At 41.6% G+C, this 26,318-nt stretch overlaps 1 protein-coding gene and 1 long non-coding RNA gene across 4 annotated transcripts in view; one reads left to right on the forward strand and one right to left on the reverse strand.

Moving 5' to 3' along the window:
- The first annotated feature begins 3,683 nt into the window (after positions 1-3,683).
- Cacul1 (CDK2 associated cullin domain 1) overlaps positions 3,684-26,318 on the forward strand; it is a 75,553-nt gene continuing 52,918 nt past the window's right edge. For 2 of the 3 annotated variants that reach the window (XM_059255758.1, XM_059255767.1), the window contains exon 1: positions 3,684-4,502. In XM_059255758.1, the coding sequence (XP_059111741.1) occupies positions 4,121-4,502 (382 nt within the window). In that variant the 5' untranslated portion in view covers positions 3,684-4,120. The remainder of the gene's footprint in view (positions 4,503-26,318) is intronic. The other variant, XM_059255753.1, reaches the window with a different exon arrangement.
- LOC131904718 (uncharacterized) lies at positions 16,885-25,666 on the reverse strand. The gene is made up of 3 exons (XR_009377808.1): positions 25,623-25,666; positions 17,467-17,673; positions 16,885-17,115 (listed from the first exon to the last, which is right to left on the reverse strand). It is a non-coding gene; the product is annotated as an uncharacterized LOC131904718 (long non-coding RNA).

Consider the following 26,318-nt stretch of genomic DNA (forward strand, 5'->3'; position numbering starts at 1 on the left):
GGGAATAGGCACACTGTATCACTCCAGTATTTCATCACCAGAATTTCAGTGACCCTGAAAACACTTCTCATTTCTCATCTCCAAACTTTCCTGTAATCCTCTGATGCAAGTTTTCATTCTTTTTCTCTCGCATGCTCCTTCCCTTTCATTGTGACTTCTAGAACTATTGCTCCATAGTCATCCTACTTTATTTTTTAAAAAATATTTTATGTGTATGGGTGTGGTGATATTGTGTTCCCCAAAATATTGTGCACCCTAATAAGCTTATCTGGGGTCAGAGAACAGAACAGCCACTAGATATAGAGGCCAGAAAATGGTGGCACACACACCTTTAATCCTAGCATTCCAGAGGCAGAGATCCATCTGGCTCTCTGTGAGTTCAAGGCCACACTGGAAACAGCCAGGTGTGGTAACAAGAGCCTTTAATCCTAGGAAGTGATGGTAGGAAGCAGAAAGGTATAAAAGGCGTGAAAACCAGGAACTAGGCTGGTTAAGCTTTTAGGCTTTTGAGCAGCAGTTCAGCTGAGATCCATTCAGATGAGGACACAGAGGCTTCCAATTCGAGGATACAGGGTCAGCTGAGAAGTTGGCAAGACCTTTTAAGATTCGTGCTACATATGGGTGTTATGCCTGCACGTATAGTTGAGCACTATGTATGTGCAATTCCCACAGAGGCTAGAAGAGAGTGTCAGATCCTCTGGAACCAGAGCCACAGATGTGAGCTGCCATGTAGGTGCTCTGTGAGAGTAACAAGTGCTCTTAGTTGATGATACATCTCCCCAGTCCTCCCACCCATTGTTATGGATTTTTTTTTTTGTTGTTGTTCAATTGCTTTTCCCAGGTCCCTTGTCTTACCTTGAATTTAACAATCCTTTGAGTATTGCCTCCCTTGTTACCTCCTGAAGGCATACTGTATTCTCCCAAAAAGGAAGGTCTGATGGTGGCGTCCTTGCTGCCAGTCCATTCTTTCTGTTTCTTTCCTAAAGCTTAAACTACAGGGGTGTTCCGCCCTGCCTCCTCAGAGTGATATCACCTGGTTTTGCAGTCATGCCCTCTCCCCAGCTCTTCAAAAATGTCCATCTCCTGGTCTTGAGGTCATGGCCCCCTTCTCATTTTTTTTCCTAGATCACCTTTGTCTCTACACAAGCCCTTGAGGGAAGCTCCAGCACTCACATGCATAGCCCCTCACGTTCTCTGGTCTCTTCCCAGGCCCATTGCTAATAACTGCAGCAACAATTACCATGGAGGCTCATCTGTGTGGCTGAATATTTGGATGTTAAACATTCAGTCAACAAACTGTTAAATAACAGAGGTCTCATTTTCCTCCCTTGATAAATACTTTTATGACAAAATAAAAATAGGTGTAAAATATATGGTAAGATATATGACTGGCTGTAACTTATGGAGCACATCTGATGTTTTTGATAGGCCAGGTAAGTAAGTCAAAGAGTCATAGTATTTAGGTATTTATGTCAAGAGTATTTATGTCATAATGTATTTATGTCAAGAGTTAATTTTCTTGCCATAAGTGAATTACTAATTATTTTGAAACCAAAACTTTCACTAACTGATGTTTAATTTAGAGTAGTGACAAATTAGGCTTCTTATTTGGGGACACTGGTTCTTTGGATGATTTTCACTAATTCCAAAATAGAGAAACTATATTTTTCTGAAATCAGAGCAAATGGAATTCTGAATTCAGTTGTTAAAGCAATGCTTAGATCAGAAATGTACCATGCATTTAACATAAATTTCCTTTTTTGAAAGGCAATACAAACATTTTAAATTTATCCTAATTTATAGTTTTTAAATGGCTTTATTTGTTAATCATTAAGGCTTTAAACATTTTTCTGTCTATAAAAAATAGTGTTTTATGGTGTTCCCTATAAATGTCATGGCAGGCAGGGAAATGAACCATGAAGAGGTAAGATTGAAAACTAGGTTCAGCCTGACTTAGTAGGTCTGGATCAAACTTATAGAGTCCAATGCCAGGTAGTTTATTGCCAGTATATTTAAATTATTTAAAGTAGAATTTGGAAAAAACATTTCTAGGCAACAACCATTCCAATTTCAGATGCACAATAAAGCTTAAGGCATGACTACATAGAAACTCCTTTGCAAAGTACATGTAACCATGAAGATGGGTTCTTTAGCTCAAGGCCTAAGATCTGGTTGTGGCATAGAGATCAGTAGGCCATAAAGTACCTGTGACATCCCCCCTAAGGATGGGTTCTATTAATTGGGAGCTAAAGATAAAGGTCTAGGGAGGGAAACTCTGGGATAATTACTCTGGGGATTTGAGTCAAGCCAGGCTCTACAGACAGCAAAAGGTCACTAGGTTGTTAACAACATCCACTCCCAGTTTTCTGGGTGAAATGTAGGTATTTTATTTCCTCCATTGAGGAGACATCCCTGTGTGTTTAACATTCCTGGTTTTCCTAGTTCTCTATGGGCACAAGGACCTTTGTCCCTCAACAGTGGATGTTTTAAATTGGTGTTCTAAGTATATAAACTTACAAATATATTTTACAGCTATATTTTTACCGCTTTAATAAAACTCACGTCTTAGTAGGAAACAGAAACAAACAGAAAAACCAAACAAAGCGGTTAACTTCTGGGACTATGGAAGGGTATTTATTAATTATTAATAAATATTATTAAAAGTAATTATTAACCTGGGCCTATCGTTGGTTCAGTGTTCCTATAATTGTTGTATCTGTCTCTAAATACTGAATAAACCAGCAATGGTTTTACGTTAATAACTACTAATGCATAATATACCTTAAAGTATAATTTAACAATGGCTCACAAAGTTCTGAGTCAACCAGTTATCACAGGCCCATTCGATTTCCCTTTAACGTTTCTTACCCATGACCACCTATAGATCCTATGATTTCTTTGGTCCAGCCTGTTTCTAGGTTTTTCCATAATGATGTTTAACCAATGAAAGCATTTTATTTATTGAGTATCTTAACAAAATACACATGAAGAGTTCAGTATTTACTAGTGTGCTGGGAAAAACTCCTTGAGCGGGGCCTTACTAGAAAAGTTTACCATTACCACGATTGTACCGATCTCATCAGTTCTAAAAGTTTTATGACTTTCGCATCCATGAGTTGATCAAAAGAATAATGCAATGGGGACTTACTCGTTATTGTTCAGTTAATGGTTTCTAACTGCACAGTGATCAGAGAATGTGGTTGCTATGATGTCAGTCCTCAGACATGCAGAGATACTTGCTTCGGGACACAGCATATTTATCTTTCGTAAATGTTTCACATATTCTTGGAAGGAATGTGTATTGTGCAATTCTTGAAGCAATATTCCGTACTTCTAAGTTTTGGGTACCAAGGGCTAGGAAAGGCACATACCAGCAGTCCATCCCATTTAGAGTCTGCACCCTGGGCCTGCTGCGACCCTCTACTTCTGTCCCCAAGCAAAGGCTAAGGCTGTGAGGCCAAGGCCTGGGTGGCAAAAAGCAAGTGTCGGTGGTAGTGGGGGAACTCCACTACGGAAAGGTTAGCCAGCACAAGGCATGATACATAACCGCTGCGGCACGCCGTTTTCGCGCATTCCCGGGCACACCCAGATTCCCAGATGTTCTGGCAACAAGTTAGAGAATGCGCGTGCGTAGACCAGTCCTTTATCACGTAATGCCGGACATGGGCGGGGCGGTGAATGCTGGTCTAGATACCTGGCCTAAGCAGAGCCCGGGGGTAGGGGGGTGGCAGCTGGATCCTGTCGCGCGTGGAGGTGACTCATAACTCCCGCCCCTTTTTTGCCAAGCTTTTTCTGGGCTGGTCCTCGCACCACGTGCCTTCCTGGCCGCTCCCCCAGAGCCCTTTCCAAACGCCTGTTGAAGCTGCTGTAAAATGTCGTGAAGGACGTCGCCGCTTTGCGGCTGCTGTTCAGAACCAGATCCCGGGAGTGCCCACCGCAGTCAGCGGTTCCTCCAGCGGAGTCCTCCTGAGGGAGGGCGAAAGCACCGGGCGCGCCACTGGCCTCTCCGCCGCGCCCGCGAGGGCTCCGGGCGATGTGAACTCGAGGCGACTGCTGTGCTCCTGGGCCCGGGGGCTGAGGTGGGCGGCAGGTGCCTGGGAGGCCGCCGCGGGCCGGCAGGATGGAGGAGAGCATGGAGGAAGAGGAGATGCTCACCTACGAGGCAATGATGGACGACCAGAACCACAACAACTGGGAGGCCGCCGCAGACAACTTCCGGCAGCCACCGCCACCGCCGCCGCCGCCGCCGCCGCCGCCCTCGTCGTCCATCCCGGATCCTGGCCGAGAACCCCCGGGGGGCCAGCTGCTGGCTGTGCCCTCGGGCTCCGTGGACAGGAAGGGCCCTAAGGAGGGGCTCCCGATGGGGCCTCCGCCCTTGCCAGAGCCCAGCGGGGTGATCATGATGTTGAAGAGCTGCGACGCGGCCGCCGCGGTGGCCAAGGCGGCCCCCGCCCCCACCCCGAGCTCCACCATCAACATCAACACCTCCACTTCCAAGTTCCGTGAGTCTGGCCTTTTCCCCATAGCCTCGGCTGCTTCTCCACATCAGCTCGCCGAATCCCCCCCGCCCTGGGCGTGCTCCACTTCCTTTGTTCCAGGCCTAGGTCTCTCTCTTCCCTCTTACCCTTTTACCCTCGCTCAGTGTCTGCGGCCGGTGTCTGGCCTACCAGCTCAGGCTGCTCGTTTACCTGCGCACTATGCTTCAGACAGGGTCTTTGTTATGCCTGATCATCTCTCAACATTAGTAAGCCCTTTTCTCATGTGTCCTCTTTAAAGTTTCACCTTACAAGGCGAGGGGGGGAAATTAAGGCAGTCTTGAATTTCCTTAGCAATAGGTCTTTTTTTGCAGCCAGAGAGCAAAGAAATTTGACAACTTGTCTTCTTGTCTACTTAGCCGCTGTACTTTAAGCAAATCAGGAATCTGAACGTTGGCCTATATCAACACTTTGTTCTCTGCTCTGTGCATTTTGCATCCTGTCACAGAATTCTGAGTTCTTTATGCAGTGGGAACTGCTACAACTATTTTGAAGCTGATGTATAAAACCACTTTTCAGAGAAGCAATTCAAGCGGCCATATGCAGGGCCCTGCCCCATGTTGAACTTTTTAGCGATCTGCCTTAACATTCAGTTGCGGGCTAAAGGCAAAAAGTAGTTCAAAAATGTCAGGTGATGTGCTTCCATAGCTAGGAAAAGAATGGGGTAGTGGTTTTTAGCCCTGGGAGGTAGTGTGGTAAAAGGAACATGATCACTAGTGGTAGCCAGGTCCTTGTTAACTGCAAGTTTAAAATGACATCTGGTAATGCAACTGGAGATTTTATTTCTAGTTACCAATTTTATTAAGCTGTAACAGTAATTGCCCACCTAATTGTGAAGAGAAAATTGTCCTGGTACTGATGTGTAGTCACAACCTTAGAAAAAAATTTTATGGGAATAGCACACAACCTTACATGCCTTCAATATAGTGCTTTAGGCAAAGACTTTTGTGTGGGTATGGATAGGAAGGTTTGTGACTATCACTTATTTAATATAGTTTGTATGTTGAAAGTTATGTTGTGAAAATAGACCTTACAGTGGCAGTGTGATTTACCTTAAACAGTGAAGGAAGTTTGGATTAATGTTTAAGTAAACTTTCTTTGATTCATTAAGAAGTGAGCATAAACAGTAGAAGTCATCAGTCAAATTGAGAGCAAAAGGACTTGCCAAACCAAAAGATTATCCCTGGAAAAGATGAATAAGTTTGGGGTGTTAGGAATGCAGCTGGATTGACAGAGTGCTAGCCTAGTGTGCAGGAAGCCCTGAGTTTGATCCCAGTACCTTATAAAACCTGACATAGTGACTCACAACTGTAATCCTAGCATTCTGGAGGTAGAAATATGAGAATCGAGAATTTCATTTTCCTCAGCTTTATATCCTGTTGAAGGCCAGCTTATGAAACATGAGATCTTGTTGTAAAACAAAACAAAAAGGTTAGTAAGCTATGCAGACCTGTTAAAGATTGGTCCAGGGGAAAAACTGCAAATAAATGAAAATAAAAATAGAACATTAGATTTTTAAAAAGATACTGTATGGTAATAAATTTGAAAAGGTAGATGAAATACATGATTGCTAGGGAACTAGTAACTCAAAACAGTTATCAGTAGAAAGCTTTGACTAAGCTTAGACTTGTAGTAATGATGAGGACTTTCCCTTTCAAATCTCTTGGTCCAGATACTTATGCATACAAACTCCGTCAGATTTAAAGAACCCTTCCTTTTTATAAATTCTGGAACATAGGGTATAAAAGCAAGACAAAGCCAAAATTTCAAGACCATTTTATGGGGTTAGTGAAATCTTGATTCTAAAACTAGATAAGGTTATATATAGGCGTATTACACCTATTAGCTCAAGTAGTCTGTGAGGTTGGATCATCTCAGCTAGCCATCTCAAAATATGTCCTGAGTAGTTTGTAGTCCAGAGCTGATCTTTGGGTGATGTTTGTCAGCTTAGTGGTATTATCATTATCTTTTACACCTATTAGCGTAGAAATGAAAATCCTGTATACTATTAGCTCATCAGATTTAACCATGTCAAAAGAATCATGATTCAACAGTTTGTCCTAGTTTTTTTTTTTCAATATTGATATATTAATATAATTTATCTCAATAGATTGGAAAAGCATGATTTGATGATTTTTTTAAAAATGCTAATCAGCCAGCACCAGTTTATGATGAAAACTTAGTAAGGCAAAGAGTGCAGGATAACTATATAAAAGTCATTACCAAAGACCTGTAGCTAATAGTAATAATAATGGAGAAATTTTCAGTATATTCACTATAAGATGCTAACCAGCCATAGATGCTCCCTATTTCTGTAGTGATATATTGTGTACTCTAATAAACTTGCCTAGGGATCAGAGGACAGAGCCGGCCGCTATATTAGACATAGAGGCCAGACGATGGTGCCACACACCTTTAATCCTATCACTCGGGAGGCAGAGATCTGACTGGATCTCTGTGAGTTCAAGGCCACACTGGAAACAGAGCCAGGTAGTGGTGGCACATATCTTCAATCCCAGTACTAGGGAACACACACACTTTCAATCCCAGGAAGTGACATGGCTGGGTGGAGAAAGGTATATAAGGTGGAAAAAGGTATATAAGGCGTGAGGAAACAGGAACTAAGACAGTTCAATTGAGTTGTTGAGGTGAGGTTGGCTGTGGCTTGCTTTGCTTCTCTGATCTTTCAGCTTTCATCCCAATATCTGGCTCTGGGTTTTTTTTTATTAAAAGATCATCTAAGATTTGAACAACAATTTCTATTACTGTTTAACATGTTAAGAAAAATCCTGGTTGCTGGCTTGATGGTGGTGGCTCACATCTTTAATCTCCCTGAGAGGGGGCGGATCTTTATGAGTTCCAGGTCAGCCAAGGTGATATAGTGTGAGGCCCTGTCTCAAAAAACAAAACAAGCCCTTTAGAATTTGGCAATAATATTATTTATCAAGAACCAATGAAATCACGAAAGAAACTCAGTGTAGATGGATTGTTAGGTTGAAGACCAGCCTGGGAAAGTTAATGTTTATACTAGTAGCAATATATCAAAAATGGATATCTATGTAATAGTAGCAAAATTATGGTGTCTATAGGTAAAATAATGCAAGAACACACAAGTCTTTTAAGAAGAGACAGTAAAACTTTACTAAGGAACTAAGGAGGACTCTAGTTAAGTGGCTCAAGTTTCCGTGTTCTTGAATCAAATTATTATAAGAATGCCTTTTCTCCATTTTAATCTAGAAATTCAGTTTAAATACCACCAACATTACGTTTGAATTGTTTGACAAACTCAGTAACCTAAACTAAATTTATGTGTTAGTGCCTGTTGCTGCAGTACTTCTAGACAGTGCTGGCTGGTCTCCAACGGCTCCATATTGTCAGTTGTAAAGTTTATCCTGACAGAGGTGGGCAGTAGTAGGTTTTGCTGTGTCTTTTATTTGCACGTGCCTTTGGCTTTTTCAGGTGGTTTCTGGTCTTTCTTGCAGTTGTGTGAGACTGTTTAGATCTGCTGCTCATTTTTTGGGTTGTTTGTTTTGTGAACTTTGAGTGCATGTTTTATCAGATAACAGGCATTCTGAATGTTCTCTCCCCTGACTTGTCTTTTTCTTAGTGTTTTCTGAAGAGTAGTAGTTTTTAGTTTTGATGTTAACTGATTTTTATCAGTTTTCTCTTTTTTTTTTTTGTATCCTGAGAATATTTGTGTAATCCAGAGTCAGGAAGAATTTCTCCCAGAAGTTTTTTGGCCTAGCTTCTAATCTGTGGTTTGAATTATGAATTGATATGTGTGTACAGTGTGAGATTGACATGTCCAGTTGTGTCAGCAATATTTGTTGAAAAACTACTCTTGCTATTTTGGCAGTTTTGTAAGAAAGTAACAGACTGTGTATGTATAGATTTCAGTTCTGTGCATTAATACCTTTATATGGTATATCATTTTCGAGATTGCTGTGTCATGGATTGTGGATGTTTTATCATGATGGAATGCCTGTCTTTATCCCTGGTAGTGTCTGGTATATGAGATGTTCACGTTCATTGTATGCTGTGTCTTTTCTAGTTCATTTGTTTTTAACGTAAAAGTGCATTTCTTGTGTACAACATGTGGTTGGATCTTGCTTTTTTAAAGATTTATTTGTGACAACCTCTGTCTGTCTACCCTTCCTTTCTTTTTTTCTTTTGCTTCCCTCCCCTCCCATCTCCTTCCCCTCCCCCTGCTTTCTCCTCCCCCTTCCATTTCCTTCCTTTCCTTTCTTTCCTTTTTTTTTTTTTTGAGACAATTTTTCTTTGTTCCCCTGGCTGCCCTAGAACTCATAGACCTTGAACTCAGAGATCTGCTTTTCTCTGCCTTTGAGATGAAAGTCATGGGCCCTTAGCCTCTAAGCCCTGTTGAAGGCTCTTCACATTTACTATAAGGCTGAAGTACGTTGTCTATATATATATATATATATATATATATATATATCAAAATCCTTTTTTTTTTTTTTTAAGGCCTTGACTGGTATTAAATTTAACCCTAGCTGTGTAGCTGAGGATGACCTTGAATTACTGATACTCCAGTCCCAGGAGGGGGTGTATCTTAAGTGTTTTGATAGGTGATGTCATTCTGTATGCTGTGAATATGTGTTGCTCTGATTGGTTGATAAATATCTGTGTGCTGTGAATGTATTGCTCTGATTGGTTGACAAATAAAGTGCTGATTGGCCAATGGTGAGGCAGCTTAGAGGCAGGCAGGAAATCCAAACAGATAGACAGGAAGAGAAAGGAGAGATGCCATTGAGCCACTCAAGGAGAAACATGTAATGGGATGCAGGTAAAGCCACGGAACATGTGGCGATACATAGATTAATAGTTATGGACTAATTTAAGATATAAGAGCTAGCTAGCAAAAAGCTTGAGCCATGGCCATGCAGTTATAATTAATATAAGTCTCTGTGTGTTTACTTGGGGGACATGAGTTGGAGAGATTTGTCCTGACCACCAGCAGGCAAAGACAGGAAATCTTCCGACTATACCTTCCAGCTCCTGGAATCCCCTAGTCTGTTTTATGTCTTTGTGCTTATCTAGTCTAGAATCATAAAATGAATTTTTTTTAAATAATCAAAAATTAGTGTGGTTTGAATAAAAATGGCTCCTATAGGCTCATATATTTGAATGTTTAGTCATTAGGAAGTAGCACTTTGAGGTTTAGGATTAGGAGGTGTGGCCTTGTTAGAGTAGATGTGGTCTTGTTAGAATTAGTGTGTCAGCGGCAAAAGCCTATACCCGGTCCAGTCTCTGTCTCAGCCAGTGGATTAGGATGTAGGTCTCACCTACTTCTCCAGTGCCATGCCTGCAGCCATGCTCTCCACTATGGTGATAATGGACTAAGCCTCGGAAACTGTAAGCAAGCCCTCAATTAAATACTTTCCTTTCTAAGAGTTGCTTTGATCAGGGAGTCACTTTACAGCAATAGAACAGTGATTAAGACAACTGGGAAAGAAATCTTTTATATTATCCTTTGTGTTTCTGTTCTTTAGTTCTGGGCTTCCATAAAAACTTTTGCTAAATTTTTGTTTTTGGATATGTTTTTCAACACAGGGTTTTTCTGTGTAGCCCTGGACATCCTGGAACTTGCTTTGTAGATCAGGCTGGCCTCGAACTCAGAGTTTCTCCTGTGTCTGCCTCCCGAGTGCTAGGATTAACTACTGACTGGCTTGTAAAGTTTTTTTAAATGTGGTTCTGTTGACTTGGACTTAGTCAGCTTTTGTCTGTAGAAGTCTTTATTTTCTAAGAATATTTTTTATTGGATATAGAATTCTATATGCACAACTTCTCCAATTATAATTTTAAAAGATGTCTTTCCATTGTCTATTGACCTTCATTGTTTCTTTAAAATGAATTTTTATTTGAAAATTTCATACATGCATACAATGTATTTTGATCATATTCACCTCCTACTTCTTCCTCCTAACTACTTCCAGATTCACTTCCGTATCTCCACCTCCTACCAACTTAATGTGTACCTTTTTTCATAACCCACCCGTACAGTGCGACTCTAAGCATAGTGTCACCATCCATTGGAGAGCATTATCAGCCTACTAGAGTTCACACCCTCAAAGAAAACTGACTTTTTCAATAGCTTCCACTAAGGGTGTGGGGGTCATGAGCGCCCTCCCTCCAGTTAGTAGTCTGTGTTTTTTTTCTTGAATATCTGAGTAGTCTTTGTTCCTCTCTTTGTGCTACTTCCCTTTTTTCTGGCTACTTTTAATATTTTTTTAATTTATCATCCATCCATCCACCTATCCACCTATGCACCCACCCATCCACCCACCCATTCACTCATCCATCCGTCTATCCTAACAGGATCTCTTTTGGCCCACCCTGTCTTTATACTCACTTTGTAACTGAGGATGACCTTGAACATCTCATGCCCCTGCCTCCACCCTGGGAGGGCTGGAATTGTGCCCAGTTTATGCCAGCTGATTATCCAGTCCAGGGCTTTTTGAAGCACTCTACAAACTAAACCACCACATTCCTAGCTTTGCTTTATCTTTTTTAAGCATCAGCAGTTTGACTATGATGTTTCTTGAGGGCTAGTTTTTCTAAAAGTGTTTGCTCTTGTTGGTTTTTCTGAGCTTCCTGGATTTAGAGTTTGTCAGATTATCTCCCCCACCCCCAGTTCCATTTGGCAGATTGCTTTTGTCATAAGTACTGAAGCACTGTTAACTTCCTCCCCCCCCCCCCCCCCCCCCGGATTGCTCTTCGAACAAAGATAGTTCTCTAAAAACTGTGTGTGTGTTCCAGAGGATATTGACTTGACTTTATGGAGTTATTTCTCTCCTATCTTTATGTGGGTTCTGGAGACTGAATTTAGGGTGTCAGGCTTGCAGGGTAAGTTTGTTTATTTGCTGAGCTATCTGGTCAGCCCACAAAGAGAGTTTTTATTGCCATAGATTCATGCTCACTGATCTTTTCATTTTTATTGTCTAATCTGCTTATACAGATTCATTTGGGAATGTAGTGCGGGCTGACATCAAGTCCAGATGTTGTTAATTGAGCAAATCCTAGGTGGTATGGTAATAGAATCTTCAGTAAGGACTTTTATCTGTAGTTAGCTTTCTTAGTGTTTGGTGCCCTCAGGATCCATTCCCAATGCATTTTCAGGTTTCTGCCAGTGTCAGGTGTTAAAGTCCTCTAGTTTTTATGGAATGTTACCCACCTCTTTTTCATTATTCTTGGCACTTGCTCTTTCTGTGAAGTCTGATTCTAGCTAGAGGCCTGGAGCTATCATGGGCTCTCAGATTGATCAGCTTTCAACATGCTAGCTTCATTCTGGGGCTCAGGGTTCTGTTAAATCACAGGTATTGTACTTAGTTTCCTTAATAGATGTGTTTAGACTTTGGATTAAATTCATATGGTAATTCTATAATATTAAAGACTTTCTGTCTATAAACTTTTTTGTATGTCAGCCTAGTGCCTCTAATCGTTAAGAGATCCTTTGATGGGTTTTGCAAAGGTCTTACATGCTTTGAGCCAAAATGAACCAGACATTCTCCTTAAGCCTGCTTGCTATGGGATGGGCCTTCTGTATACTGTGAATATGTATTGCTCTCATTGTTTGATAATAAAGCTGTTTTGGCCTATGGCAAAGCAGGATAAGGTTAGGCAGAACAATCAAACTAAGAACTTAGAGGAAGAAGGGAGAGTTTAGAGAGACACAAGGAGCCGTCCAAGAAGCAAGATGCCAGAGACCAGTAAGCCACAGCAGAACATGTGGCAATATATAGATGAATAGAAATGGGTTAGTTTAAATATAAGAGCTAGTTAATATAAGCCTGAGCCATCAGCCAAGGATTTATAATTAATATAAACTTCTTTTATAAGTGTGTTTATTTGGGACTGGATGGTTGGGACAAAAAGGCTCTCCCTCTTCCGATCAGATTTCATAGTCTTTTTAGTTCTCATTTCCATAACTGCCTCAGCAGCCCACCAGATGGTTTGCTGTAGAAATTTTTTCACATATCCACATGTGCTACTAGATTTTTTCAAAATGGTGGCAAGTCATCACTGCTGTAAAACTCAATTGTGAGAGAAAACCAAAACTAGTTCTGAGCCTTTGAGCCAGTTTCCTATAGGTAATACTATTCATTTACCAGTCACAGTTCAGTGCAAGAACTGTGGTGTCCAGAGGAGAGGATTGAATTCAGGAACTTAGGTGCTTTATAAATATCTGACAAGTTGGAAGGATGGAAGTCAGTGACCATTCCAGAGAGTGGACTGCTGCCCTCATCACCGTTTACATCAACTCTGCAACTCTACCTGTCTCATCCTGAGGCCCTGGAATTTGGAGTTTGACTGCCACAAACTCTCATGCTAGTGTTTATAGAAAGATCAGTAGTACCGCAAAGCCCTAAGCGTTGATTTGACCTTCCAGATTGCACTAAAGTGTGTTCCTTTGGCAGAATCTAATTTGGAAAGTGCAATTTTTTTGTTTAACTTCCCATTTAAAATTAGCTTTCTATGAAAATAACCTCCAAATCTTAGGGGCTTACATAATAACAAAGGTTTTTTGTTGTTTTGTTATGTTTTTCTTTCTTTTTCTTGCTCATGTTATATTTAATAATTTTCCGGTGTAACATAATAATAGGTTTCTTCGCCAATGTAGTAAGCCAGATCAAGCTGAACTGAAAAAGCAAAAGAACAGGTTTATTTGAGCAAAGCAACTCCTAGGTGAGCCCTCCAGCCCCAGAGACTGAAGCCAGAGAAGTCACGAGGCCTAACTAAAGCAGGGAGCATGTATACCCTATAGGTGAGGGGTGATGTCATGTCCTCCACAAGCTGGGTTTGTGTCCAAGTATGGTAAAAAACTGACCACTTTAGGCGGGGTCTTGGGCTACTGGCAACTTAGGGGGGGAGCTGCCACAGCTGCCAAGGATGTGGAACTGGGCTTTTTGGCGCCTTTCTTTGTTTGAGATTCTCTGAGAGGGCGGGGTTTGGAGAGAGAGGAATGGGGCTTTCCAGATCAAGCAGGAATGAGCTGGAGGTTCCAGCCTGCCATGGTCCATGGAATAATACAGCAGATGACAATTAATAATTCAAATGTCAACCCACCAGACGAATAATTCTCTGATGGAGGAACCTCATTTCAAGCAAGGCTTACGAGGCCACGGACTCAGAATATTGTTTGCTTCTGTCTGCAATTTCACATGTGTAAAAACTGCTGTGGAATCTCCCCACCAGCTGTACTGCATGTGTCTATATCATGGTTACATCTCATCTTATGGACATTTATTCTGTGGACTGCCTAAAAGATGACTCCTCATTAAACTGTATTGCCCATCTAATATTAATATTGTTAGCTTACACAGGGTTTGATGAATAAATATGTATATAAAAAAATACTGCACAAGTCAGGAATTATAAATCCCTAAGAACTGTTTTATATCAGAGCTCAGGCTGACATAGGAAAACAGTTGAGTCCAGACTGGCTAAATTCCTTTAATCTTTAAGTTGAGAATTACAGTTACAGGTTTTTTTGTACATCATTAAGTGACACAAAGCTTCTAAAGAGCTTTAGATAAGACCAGGTGTGTAGCATGAATCTTAAAAGGTCTTATTAATAAAAACAAACCCAGAGCCAGATTTTGGGGTAAACGCTGAAAGATCAGAGAGACAGAACAAGCCACAGCTAATCTCACCTCGTCAACTCCTCAGCTAGTCCTGTTTCCTCAGACTGAAAGCCTCTCAGTCCTCATCCGAATGGATCTCAGCTGAACTGCTGCTAAAAAGCCTAAAAATTTAAAAACCTCTAGTTCCTGGTCCTCATGTCTTATATATCTTTCTGCTTCCTATCATCACTTCCAAGGATTAAAGGTGTGTGTCACCATGCCTGGCTGTTTCTAGTGTGGCTTTGAACTCAAAGAGATCCGGATGGATCTCTGCCTCCAGAATGCTAGGATTAAAGGTGTGTGTGTGCCACCATTTTCTGGCCTCTATATCTATCTAGTGGCTGTTCTGTTCTCTGACCCCCAGATAAGTTTATTGGGGTGCACAATATGTCAAAAAAAGGGGGAAATGTGATATTTTATTTGTGCTTTCAATAAAGCTTGCCTGGAGATCAGGGGAAAAGGCCAGCCATTTTAAGTAAACAAAGTCAGGCAACACACACCCTTAATCCGATCACTTAGCAGGCAGGGTCTCAGTGTGTTCAAGGCCATACTAGGGAACAGAGCGAGCGTCGTGACACACGCCTTTAATCCCAGTACCAACCATAGAGGCCTGGAGGTCTGTACAGACAGGCAGTGACAAGGAATTGAGAAGAGGCAATGAGAGGGCAGAAAAGCAAGGCACATAAAGTCATGGGTAAATAGGAAGTAAGATGCATTTAGAAGCTGCAGAGTTGGTGAGATAGGATGGCTGGTGGCTTTTCCTATTTTCCTGATCTTTAAGGCTTTCACCCTTATATTTGGCTCTGTGTTTTTTATTTAATAAGACCATTTAGAAATTTGTCTACACAGGTGCCTTGCTATCACATAGTTACACAGGTGCCTTGCTATCACATGGTCACACAGCTGAGCTGCCTGGCTAGGTTGTAAATACAAAGATATCCCAATTATTACTAGCTAGCAAATGATTTAGCCCTTGCACCCATTCCTGACCTCAGTTTGTAAAAATATATTCTGACTAGTCAAGGCTACAGAAAATAATTTGACTCTAGCCCCTAATGAGGGCTACAGTTGTCCTTGGGTAATCAGAAGTTATACACAGGATAGGAAAGTATATTTCAAGATTTAAAAATATTTTTATTGTCACTGTGCTATTGGAGAATGCCCTAGTGAGCTCATATTAAGAAAATTAAGGCAAACCTGAGTTCCTACCAAAGCATTTATGACACAGTTCTCTTTCGGTAAACATTTCTAGAAAGCCTGACATTTCTCTTAATCACAAAATGTTACATAATGTAATGACTGATTTATTTGCAGCTGTAGTTATACTTTACAGCCAATTAAGAAGTTGAGATTTATTATTTGTATGTATTGGGATAGCCCTGTTTTGTTATCGTCTACTGAAATGTGACCTTAAAATGTAACTGTATATTCAATATGAAAGAGGCTATTGAATATATATATATAAATTATATCTGTAAGAACAAAGAAAAGCAGGAGCCAACATGAGAAAAGAGAGCAACATGAGAGAATAAAGAGAATTACCATCAACATATGTGTTCTTTTCCTACCCCCTAGATAGAAAAAGTTTGGTTTTGTGACTCTGGGCATTCTCTTTCAGCCCTGGTGCGGCCGGGGACTAGTTTCCCAGAACAATATTAATGGCTGAGATTGGCCATGGTGGTCCTTCATATGTGATCTTATTGAGAAGAGCTTATTTTAGATCCTATTTTGTTTTGTAGAGACAAAGAGAGGACAGAAAAACAAAATGGTTTAAAAGAAATTTTTTTTTGTTTAGATTAGCATATCTTTTGTTTTGTTTTATTTTGCTTTTCGAGACAGGGTTTCTCTGTGTAGTGCAGCGCCCGCACTACTACCCATTCACCATGTCCGAGTGAGGGGCTGAGAATTAAAACAGAGACAAGACAGCGGGTCATTCGTCTCAGTAGAATGCCCTTTATTGGAGGGAAGAGGCCTTAAATACAGGCTTACAGCACAGTGGAAGAACCTGGGAGGGCAAAAGTTTGCTACAGATGTTTTACATTCTAGCATTACACCAATATGCAGGATATGCAAACAAGGAACCTCCAGTAAGCTGTTTAGGAGGAATGAAACTGGCAGGGAATTAGCATAGGGAGGACATCTGATCAGGGTCAGCAATCCAGGCAACAGCTACCCAAGGAACGGGGGTCAGGGCCCAACAGATTCCCCCCTTACTAAAAAGAAAAATGAGCTTCTGTCTTAGGTTGCATAGGACGTTAGCACATCACCTTACCCGTCATCGAGACACCTGCCCAGGCCACTCAGGCTCCCTGTCTTAGGTTGGTGGGTGCCCCCCAGATATTACCTGTCATTGAATACTCATTATCATACAAACTCAACCATGTGTGAGCTGTAGGGTTAACTGCTGCCATAGATCTAAAAGTGGTGCTGGACTTGCAATCTGTGTGTTTGATACAGGAAAGACCAACAGAAGTCCTAACTCACCCATAGCCAGTAGCTAAGGGCAATTGAGCCATTCCCTTCCTTAATGAGCCTTGCTGCAAATTGGAGTCCTTGTAAGATGGTATCCCAAAAGTAAGTAGAACTCAAGTTTTATTAATTTTATAACTTTTAAAGCTAATCGAAATGCATATTATTGCTGAATTAAATTTATCATACCCAATAGAATGAAGGAGTAATTAACTGTGGTAGCTACTTTTGCTGCCAGGGTCTCCACTGTACTAGCTGTAGTAACCAATTGTGAAAAAACAATCCCAGAAACAGTAGCAGTGGTGGCCACTACCGCTGTAGTAGCAACAACAACTGCAGTGAAGTCAAATTCTCTTCTGGAGCGTGTGAGCACCATCTGTGTCTACTGCCATGGTCCACTGGCATGGACACAACTCCAGGAACACGAACTACCAAGGCCCATTTTTCTTGATCCCAGCACGAGTTAAGCTCTGCAAAAGAACAATTAAGAACCACAAAGAAAAACAGAGGCAGCACACAAAGAGCAGAACTAATGGTCTCATAATGGTTACATTTCAGGCTCACAAATTTTAAGGTATCTTCAAAGGGGGCTAGATGAATTCCAGGAGGCAATAAACGTTGCACAGAGCCATTCCTGAAAAGGTAGGTACTACACCAGCTCAAAGAGGATTGTGAAAATGAAAAGGCTTAGCTGGCATGGTACTGTTAACAAACGGAGGTCAGTGACCATACTACCAAATGTCAGGGTTACCCTTTAATCTCCAAGGTGCCTGGGTGACACATTCTCAAACATTCTTAAAAAAGCAGTTACCATTCATTACCTTCGGAAGAATCCAACTGCATGGCTACAGTTCCTAGGGTTATGTTAATGCTTGTCAAGGTCGGCTGTATTGGGCTCTCAATCCCCACTGGCATCAGAAGGGGAGAGTTTTTTCACGAAGGCCCAATAGGTCTCTGCCATGTTGGGATTCGTCAGCAGCCACAGGGTGCACACAGCGCTCAGGAACCCAAAGAGGAACCTCATTGTCCTGCAGAAAGACACAAACAGACCCCTGGGCCCACACTAGCACAGGATCGGGTCCCTTCCAAGTGCCAGTAGAAAGATCCTTCCATCGCACCAGAGGTTGATTTGCAATAGGAGCCCTCCAGTGCTTATCTGCAGTGGATATTCCAGCAGAATCCACCAATAAAAAATTTAAGATATATAAAACAAGGGAAAGAATAGAATGTGGAGAGGAAAGATGAGCCTCCTAGCTCCCCGCTTTTTACTTTAGCAAAGTATGTTTTTAAGGTATGATAGCAGTGTTTTAATAGCCTGTCCTTGAAGATTATAGGGAATATCAGTCTTATTAATAATAGAAAAATTTTGGCAGAATTTTGAAAACCCCATACTGCTGTAGGCGGGACCATTATCAGTCTTTATGTATTTTGGCACTCCCATATAAGCAAAAGCATGAAGACAATGATTCTTTACATCCTTAACCTTCTCACCCGAATGGGCAGAGGCAAAAATTAGAGAGGAATATGTATCGATAGATACATGGACATATTGTAATTTTCTAAAGGAAGGCATGTGTGTGACATCCATTTGCCACACATGATTAGGTAAACGTCCTTGGGGATTAACTCCCAAATGAGGAACAGGTAAAAATTCAGCACAAATAGGACATGATTTAACTATCTGGATGGCTTGTTCCCAGGTTATGCCATATGATGACGGAGAGATCCAGCATTAAGATGATAATGTTGATGCAGCTGAGTAGCTTTTTCAAAGGTGGAACAAATTAATGTGACAGCCATACGAGTAATGGCATTAACCCTCTGATTACCTTCGCTTAGAGGTCCAATTGAATATAAGCTCTAATATGACTCACATAAAGGTTATGTGAGCGGGACCAAATGAGTCCTTGCACTTGCAATAAATATTTATGAATGGGAGAGATGGATGGTATGTAGGCTGTTGTCTCCAAAGGCACAGTGGCATGTGCCACATATTGGCTATTAGTATAAATGTTTACAAGCTCATCAGAAAACATCTGTAAAGCAAGCAACAGTGCCTGTACCTCCGCCATCTGGGTGGAAGTACCCTGGACTTTCATTCTCTTCACTATGTTACCAGAAACTACCACAGCAAAATCACGTGAAGTGCCATCAGTAAATACTACACAGGCCTGAGGAATAGGAGTCATGTAGATGTAACCAACCGTCTTTTTAAATAAGAAACACAGAGCCAATTCAGAGAAGAAAGCCAAGAGGTCAGAACTAAGAGCCTTACCCTTCCTGCTTCAGCCAAGAGAGCTCTCCAAAAGGGACCTACTTCCTGTGTATTTGTCTTATATAGTCTTTCTGTTCTGCCTTCTCATTGGTTGTAAACCCAAACACATGACTGCCTCCTCACTGCCTGTCTGTAGAGACTTCCAGGTCTTCTGTGGTTGGGATTGAGATTAAAGGCGTGTGTCTCCAATGCTGGCTGTATCCTTGAACACACAGAGATCTACCTAGCTCTGTCTACCAAGTGCTGGGATTAAAGGCGTGCACCACGACCGCCACGCTCTTGCTGTGGCTCTAATAGCTCTGACCCCTGGTTAACTTTATTTATTAACATACAATTAAAATCACATTTCAGTACAAATAAACCACCATATTGTCATCTGTACTATCTTGGGAAATATAACAGGATGCAATTTAAAAAACTTACACACATCATTGGAGGGGTGGTGAGTATCAAACCGACCCTGCATGGAGCATGTCAATATGGTTCAATCATTATCATTAGCTTGCAGCCATGCTATTTGAGACTGGGTGTATGGGGTCACCACAATATCTGGCTCCTTACCAAAAGTTTGAACACTAATCTTGATTCCCTTAAATATAATATGAGCAACAGCCTGAGGATAAGGAGTAATGGTTTTTGCTGGAGAAGCTGGGAAATGTACCCATAGAATAGGACCTGTTTGCCCAAACACTCCAGTAGGTGAATGAGAAAAACAAAATATCAAATACAATAAGGAAGAAGAAAGATCTATATATTTCACGTGAGCCTGTTCCAGGGCCTCTTGCACACATTGTAGGGCTGTACGCCCTTCAGCTGTTAATTCATGGGGAGATAAAGGATCAGGGTCGCCCCTGTACCTTTTCTGGGGCTATTTGTAAATTAGCCAGGCTAAGAACCTCTTGTAATTTAGAAAAGGCATCAAAAACAAGTTTTTTGCCTTCAGCAGCCAATAAAATATCGTCCATATAGTGAATTATATAAACATCTGGAAAAGCTTTTCGAACTGGAGCTATGGCCAAAGACACATAAATTTGACATATAGTAGGGCTATTGGCCATTCCTTGGGGCAAAACTGCCCACTGATATCTCTGATAAGGTACTTGGAGATTTTCTGATGGAACACTAAAAGCAAAGCGAGGACTGTCCTTGGGATGTAAAGGAATGGTGAAGAAACAGTTCCTCAAGTCAGTCACAATTAAATGCCAATGTTTAGGAATTGCCACAGGGGCAGGCAAGCCAGGTTGTGTTGCTCCCATGAGAAGCATAGTTTTATTTACAGCTCTAAGATCCTGTAATAGCCTCCATTTTCCTGACTTCTTTTAAATAACAAATATAGGTGAGTTCCAAGGTGAAGTGGAAGGAATGATATGTCCAGCATCTAACTGTTCCTTAACTAATGTATTTGCAGCCTCCAGTTTTTCTTTAGTAAGGGGCCACTGTTCCACCCATACAGGGTCATCACTTTTCCAAGTGATTTTTATTGGTTGTATAATCAAAGGCTGCTGTGTAGTGACCCCTATGGAAAAGACCCTAGTCCTCTAGTATCCCCAGGACCTCTGGTGACACAGTTTTTGTCTGCCACAGGGAGTGGGTCTCCTTGAAACATTTTTCCTAAGCCTCAGCCCAGGCAGTAGCCCTGACTCTCCAGCATCTGTTGTACAGGCTGTGTAGTAAGCACTGCTCCCATACCTTCTAACACATCCCGTCCCCACAAGTTCACTGGAATGTTAGGTAGCACAAAGGATTGAAAAGTTCCTGCATGACCTTACTTAGCCTTCCAATTTAAGAGTAGCCTGCTCTGTAATGGCATTTGAGCTGTGCCGATACCCTGTAGGTTAGAGGTGGAATCTTTAAGGGGTCATGCTTTGGGCCAATGTTTTATAGAGATAACTGAAGTGTCAGCACCAGTATCTAAAAGACCCTGAAAATTGCGATCATTAATTTTTAAATTTAGCATGGGTCTTTGTTCTAAGGTGGAAACCAAACCCAGCGGGCTAGAGGGCCCGTAGAGCCAAACCCACTCTCACCTCTATGTGATTTAAGAAAAGGATTATTAGTTTGAAAGCGAGGCATCAAAAGCATTGTGCTATGCAAGCACCCCCTGGGGAATAGCTATCACCCCCTTACCAGCCTCAACCATGATTCTTATTTCTCCTTCAAAGTCTTCATCTATCACTCTTGGAATTACTCTAATACCGTGCATAAGAGCACTGCTCCTGCCCAGAATCAGTTCTAAAGATCCTGCAGGTAGTAGACCCATGACTCCAGTACTGCGAGCCTGGGGGCCCATCTGAGGTGTTAATACTGCTCTGGCGGAGGCGCAGAGGTCCAATCCTGCGCTTCCAGGGGTGCCTCTGATAAGGTCTTGGACAGAAAGGGATTCCTACGAGGAATGAACTGGATGGGATGGTGGGAAACTGAGGTTGGGACAGGTGTATCTAGGGCTCCGTACACCTGGCTGTGGGGAGTCTGGAGCGGACCCCGCTGCCCATTTCCCAAAGGCGGTAACGGATTTCCCTGAGCATCAACCTTAGATCGGCACTCATTACTCCAGTGATGGCCCTTTTGACATCGGGGCAAAGTCCCAGTGTCTTTGCCACTGCTTGGGCTTGAGGACAGTTTTTCTTAAAATGACCTTGCTGGCCACATCCAAAACAGGTTTTTTGGTGGGCTCCTCCAGAGTATTTCCCCCTCATGGCTGAAGCTATTACCTGTCCTATGATGTGATGCCCATCTATATCTCTGCATATCTTAAGATAATCATTTAAGCTCTTATTTTTATGGGGCCTCATGGCCTTGCAATACTTACTGGCATTTTCAAAGGCCAATTGCTTTACTATAGGCATGACTTGATCAACATCCCCAAATACTCTACCTGCTAATTGAAGCAGACGATCTACAAATTCTGCAAATGGTTCTGATGGCCCCTGAATGACTTTAGATAGTTGTTTGCGAACAGCTTTATTAGGCAGCCCTTTTTATGCTCTGGTAGCGGCAATGCTAATCTGTGCATAAACTGCGGGATCATACAAAATCTGTGCTTGTAAAGTGGCATGCTGCCCTGTACCTGTGAGCATCTCAAGATTGGGAGCCGGAAAGCTCGCAGCGGCATTCCTATTAGCTGTAGTTTGACAATGTTCTTGAAACTCACTCCTCCAAATTAAATAATCCCCCCCAGAGAGAGCAGCACAACATAACTGCATCCAATCACTAGGGGTACAATTTAAGGCAGAAAAAATTCAAGTATAGTTGTGGTAAAAGGAACATGGGGCCCATATGACGACATGACAGCTTCCTTAAGCTGTTTGATGCTTTTAAAATCTAGGGGATTGTGTTTCCTTTGCTTCTGACCTTGAGCATTTTGAGTCTCTATAACTGGGTAAGCAACTCCCCCCCTTACCCCCCCCCCCCCCCGTAAGCCCCTCTATGGGTGCGGAAGGAAGGACCTCTGTGTTGCAAAAGTCAGGGTTATGTGTTGGAGGCCTGTAGCAGGAATCTTAACAGTTATTATTAATAAAATCAAACCTGAGGCCAGTTATTGGGGTGAATACTGGAAGATCAGAGAGACAGAACAAGCCCCAGCTAACCTCACCTGGCCAACTTCTCAGCTGATCTTTTTTTCTCAGACTGGAAGCCTCTATGTCCTCATATCTGAATGGCTCTCAGCTGAACTGTGCTGCTCAAAAGCCTGAAACTAGAAGCCAAATGCTTCTAGTTTCTGGTCTTCACGCCTTATATATCTTTCTGTTTTTGCCATCACTCCCTGGGATTAAAGGCTCACTTCCTGGGATTAAAGGCATGTGTCACCATGCCTGGCTGTTTCCAATGTGGCCTTGAACTCACAGAGATCCCAGATGGATTTCTGCCTCTGGAATGCTAGGATTAAAGGTGTGAGTGCCAACATTTTCTAGCCTAAGTATCTAGTAGCTTTCTGTTCTCTGACCCCAGATAAGTTTATTAGGGTACATATGGTGATACTTTATTTGTATTAAAATGTTGTTTGTATGTTAATAAATAAAGTTGCCCAGGGGTCAGAGCTATTAGCAAGCCATAGGAAAGCAGGGCAGTGGTGGTGTACACTTGTAATCCCAGCACTTGGTAGGCAGAGCTAGGTAAGTCTCTGTGTGTTCAGGGATACAGCCAGTATTGGATACACATGCCTTTAATCTCAATACCAATCATGGAAAACCTGGAGGTCTATACAGACAGGCCATGGCGAGGCGGTCATGTGGTTGGGTTTACAACCAATGAGAAGGCAGAACAGAAATTCTATATAAGGACTTTAACACAGAAAGTAGCTCTGGTTCGGAGAGGTAGGACCACCGCAGGAGGAAGGGTAAGGTTTTAGCTCTTAGCTCTGACCTCTTGGCTTTCTTCTTTGCATTGGTTCTGTGTTTCTTATTTAATAAGAAGGTTGGTTACATCTACAGGTACACAATATTTTGGGGAACACAATACCACCACAGAGGTCTATCCTTGTAAGAAATCTTCTGTAATTTCCCTCTTAAGCATCTAGTATCCTTTTCTAATCTGACTTCTACATTATCGCCCTCTGAAGACGACTCTGCAGAGTCAGAAACATCGGAAGTCTGAAGGGATCTGAAAGCCTCCTCTACCTGAGCCTCTTCCAACACAGCTTTATCTTTGGTTAATTGTTTTTGAACTTTGACATTATCACTAAGCAACATATCTTTAACCAAGTGCCACAAAGAGAAAGTAGCTAAGGGTATGGAATCAGGCCCTTCTTTATGCAAGCATTTTTGTAAGTCAATCTTAACCTGTTCCCAATCTGGTATATTAAATCCCTCAGAGACCAGAAACCAGGGACTAACATGCTGGAGGATCTGAATGAAATCTTTAGCTGTCCTGCTCTTAATGGTGGGCCCTGTTGCTTCAGCAGTCCATTTAACTGCTCCTCCAGGAGCGACTGCGAACTAGCTGCACCCATAACAATTCACCCGCTCTTACCTTCTTTTAAAATGCTGGCCAGCATTTACTTCTTTTGTAAACTGAGCTGTAAACCATGCACATTGCACTGTAGGTTGTTGGGCGCTGTGTGAAGTTTGTTGTCCTCATCCCTGTGCAGTGTCTCAGTGCTGTAAACTAGTCTCACCCCTTTGCAGTGTCTTAGTACTATAAACTAGTCTCATGTCTCATTTTGTTTTGAGAATTTGGCTGTTAGCCTCTGTAGATTTATGGTATGTAGTTACAGATGTGGTGATTAGATGTCTGAATGGTATTTTATTCAGCAAGTGTTTGTTTGCTAAAGTAGTGTTTCAGCTTCTGATAATGAGGCTGTGGAATGAGAAAAAATTAATGTGAGATGATGAACAGACATAATGCTGGTGTGTTATGACTAGATGCTAGGGTTGTGTACGTACTTGATAGCATAGAATATTTTATATATATATATATATATATATATATATATATATATATATATAGAGAGAGAGAGAGAGAGAGAGAGAGAGAGGGAGAAAGAGAGGGGTGGGAGGGAAGGAGAGAGAGAATCCTTATAAATAAGAAGAGAAGTTTGCCAGAAGAATGAGAAGTGGGGAGTAGTTGGACTCAGATTTCCTTGCAGAGGAAGCATTCTGTGACCCAGGATTATTTTGGTGTAGGAGGGAGTGGCACAAACTAAACCTGAAAAGATAGAAATGGTTGGATATGAAAGGGAGTGTTAAGGGAGTGAGTGCCCTTGTTGTGTGTGTCTTAGTGTGAGTGGAGAGAGGTAAAGACAATGACCATTTTGAGGCTGTAACAATTGTAGACAAGAGATGGAGCTTTGAAGAAGGGTTTTCAGATATTTAGAGGTCTTTAGGGATTGGAGTCTACATAAATTTGGGGTTGAAGGGAGGATGAATGGTTTGAACTCGAACTGTTTCATTTCTCTTACCTTAGAATATTGGAAATCCTAAAACAGTTTCATCAAAAAAAAAAAAAAAACCTTTGCTGTTATTAAAATAATACAAGTTTAGGAGAGTAGTAGAGATGGATCAGTGGTTAAGAGCATTTGCCACTCTTGTAGAAGACCTGATAGTCACTGAAGGGCCAAAAAAAGTACTCAGATTACATTCTCTTTGATCTAGAACTTTGACATACTTTTGTTGAACATACTCTGTTTTATGTTTTTGTTTATTTTATTTTAAGATAGGGTCTCACTGTAGCCCTGGCTGGCCCAGAAGTTACTGAGATCTGCCTGCCTTTGCCTTTCAAGTGTTGGAATTAAAAGCATGTGCTAACACGGGTGGCTTGAACATATTCTTAAAACTTTTCAACAGTGTCATTCGATTGTACATCTAGTGACTTGATCTTTGCTTATGAAGTCTCCAGTCCTCTTTTTCTTTTTGGTTCCTTAGGGCTAAGGTATACTTGTCACTGAGCAGCTTCCCAGGTGGATATAGTGACTGCACTCTCTCTCTCTGCCTTTCTTCTCTCTCTTGTTCCCTCTATTTTTTGGTGATGGTGAAAGTCAAACCTTGGACCCAGTCATACATGCTAGGCAAGGACCCTGCTGCTCAACTACACCCTCAGCATCAATGGTTGCTCAACTACACCCTCAGCCTCTATGGTTGCATCTGCATTTTTTTGTGATACATTCCTGTCTGGGTTTGCGTGCGTGTTTGAAGAAGTCTTCTAGTAGGTTCCTGATAAAGAATGTTAGATCTTGCCTGGCTAAAAATAGGCTGCATTCATACTTACCTAATTGGCAGTTGAGATGGAGAATATCACCCCCTCCACCCCCCCTCCACCCGCAGGTATCACAAGAATTCTTAACTGAAATTTGCTCTGGAACTTTTGAAATGTTCTATCCTTGACTTTAAGCTTGCTGTCTACAATGAATGGCATCAAATGCTACTTTGACTTTCATTCTTGAGGAAGCTTATGGGATACTTTCTTATGTTGTAATATGTCAGTATCTGGTTTTTCTTTACATTTTTCCCGTTCTCTTCATTCTCTTGAATTATTGGTAGTCATGTGGAATTTCCAGTTTTTCTGTCAGTTAGCTAGGTTTTGTTGTCTTCTATTTCCCTTAATTGTCTGAGTGAGTTTCCTGATTATTTATCTATTAGATTTTGACTGTATTTTTAATTTTAGAAGTACCTGGATTGCTTCTATGTTAAGACAGCCTTGCCAAGTTGTAAGTGTTGGTCTCACTTTAGGTTGATTGGATGCAAAGCCTGCTATTTTATTAAAGAATTGCCAAGTGCTAGTATATGAGTGCCTATCTCTGGGGATGTTCAGTTTTCAAGAGAAGGATCTTCATTCTAAGAAAAAGAAGGGGTGGATAAATGGATCAGGAAGTAGTATATTTATTTCTCTTGATTGGACTTGAACATTCCTTTTATTGTTGAGCTCCACCTCAGCACCTGTCTTTGTTTCCTCTTCAGAACTCAG

This window comes from Peromyscus eremicus, chromosome 1, assembly GCF_949786415.1.
Source record: "Peromyscus eremicus chromosome 1, PerEre_H2_v1, whole genome shotgun sequence".
Classification (NCBI taxonomy): Eukaryota; Metazoa; Chordata; class Mammalia; order Rodentia; family Cricetidae; genus Peromyscus; species Peromyscus eremicus.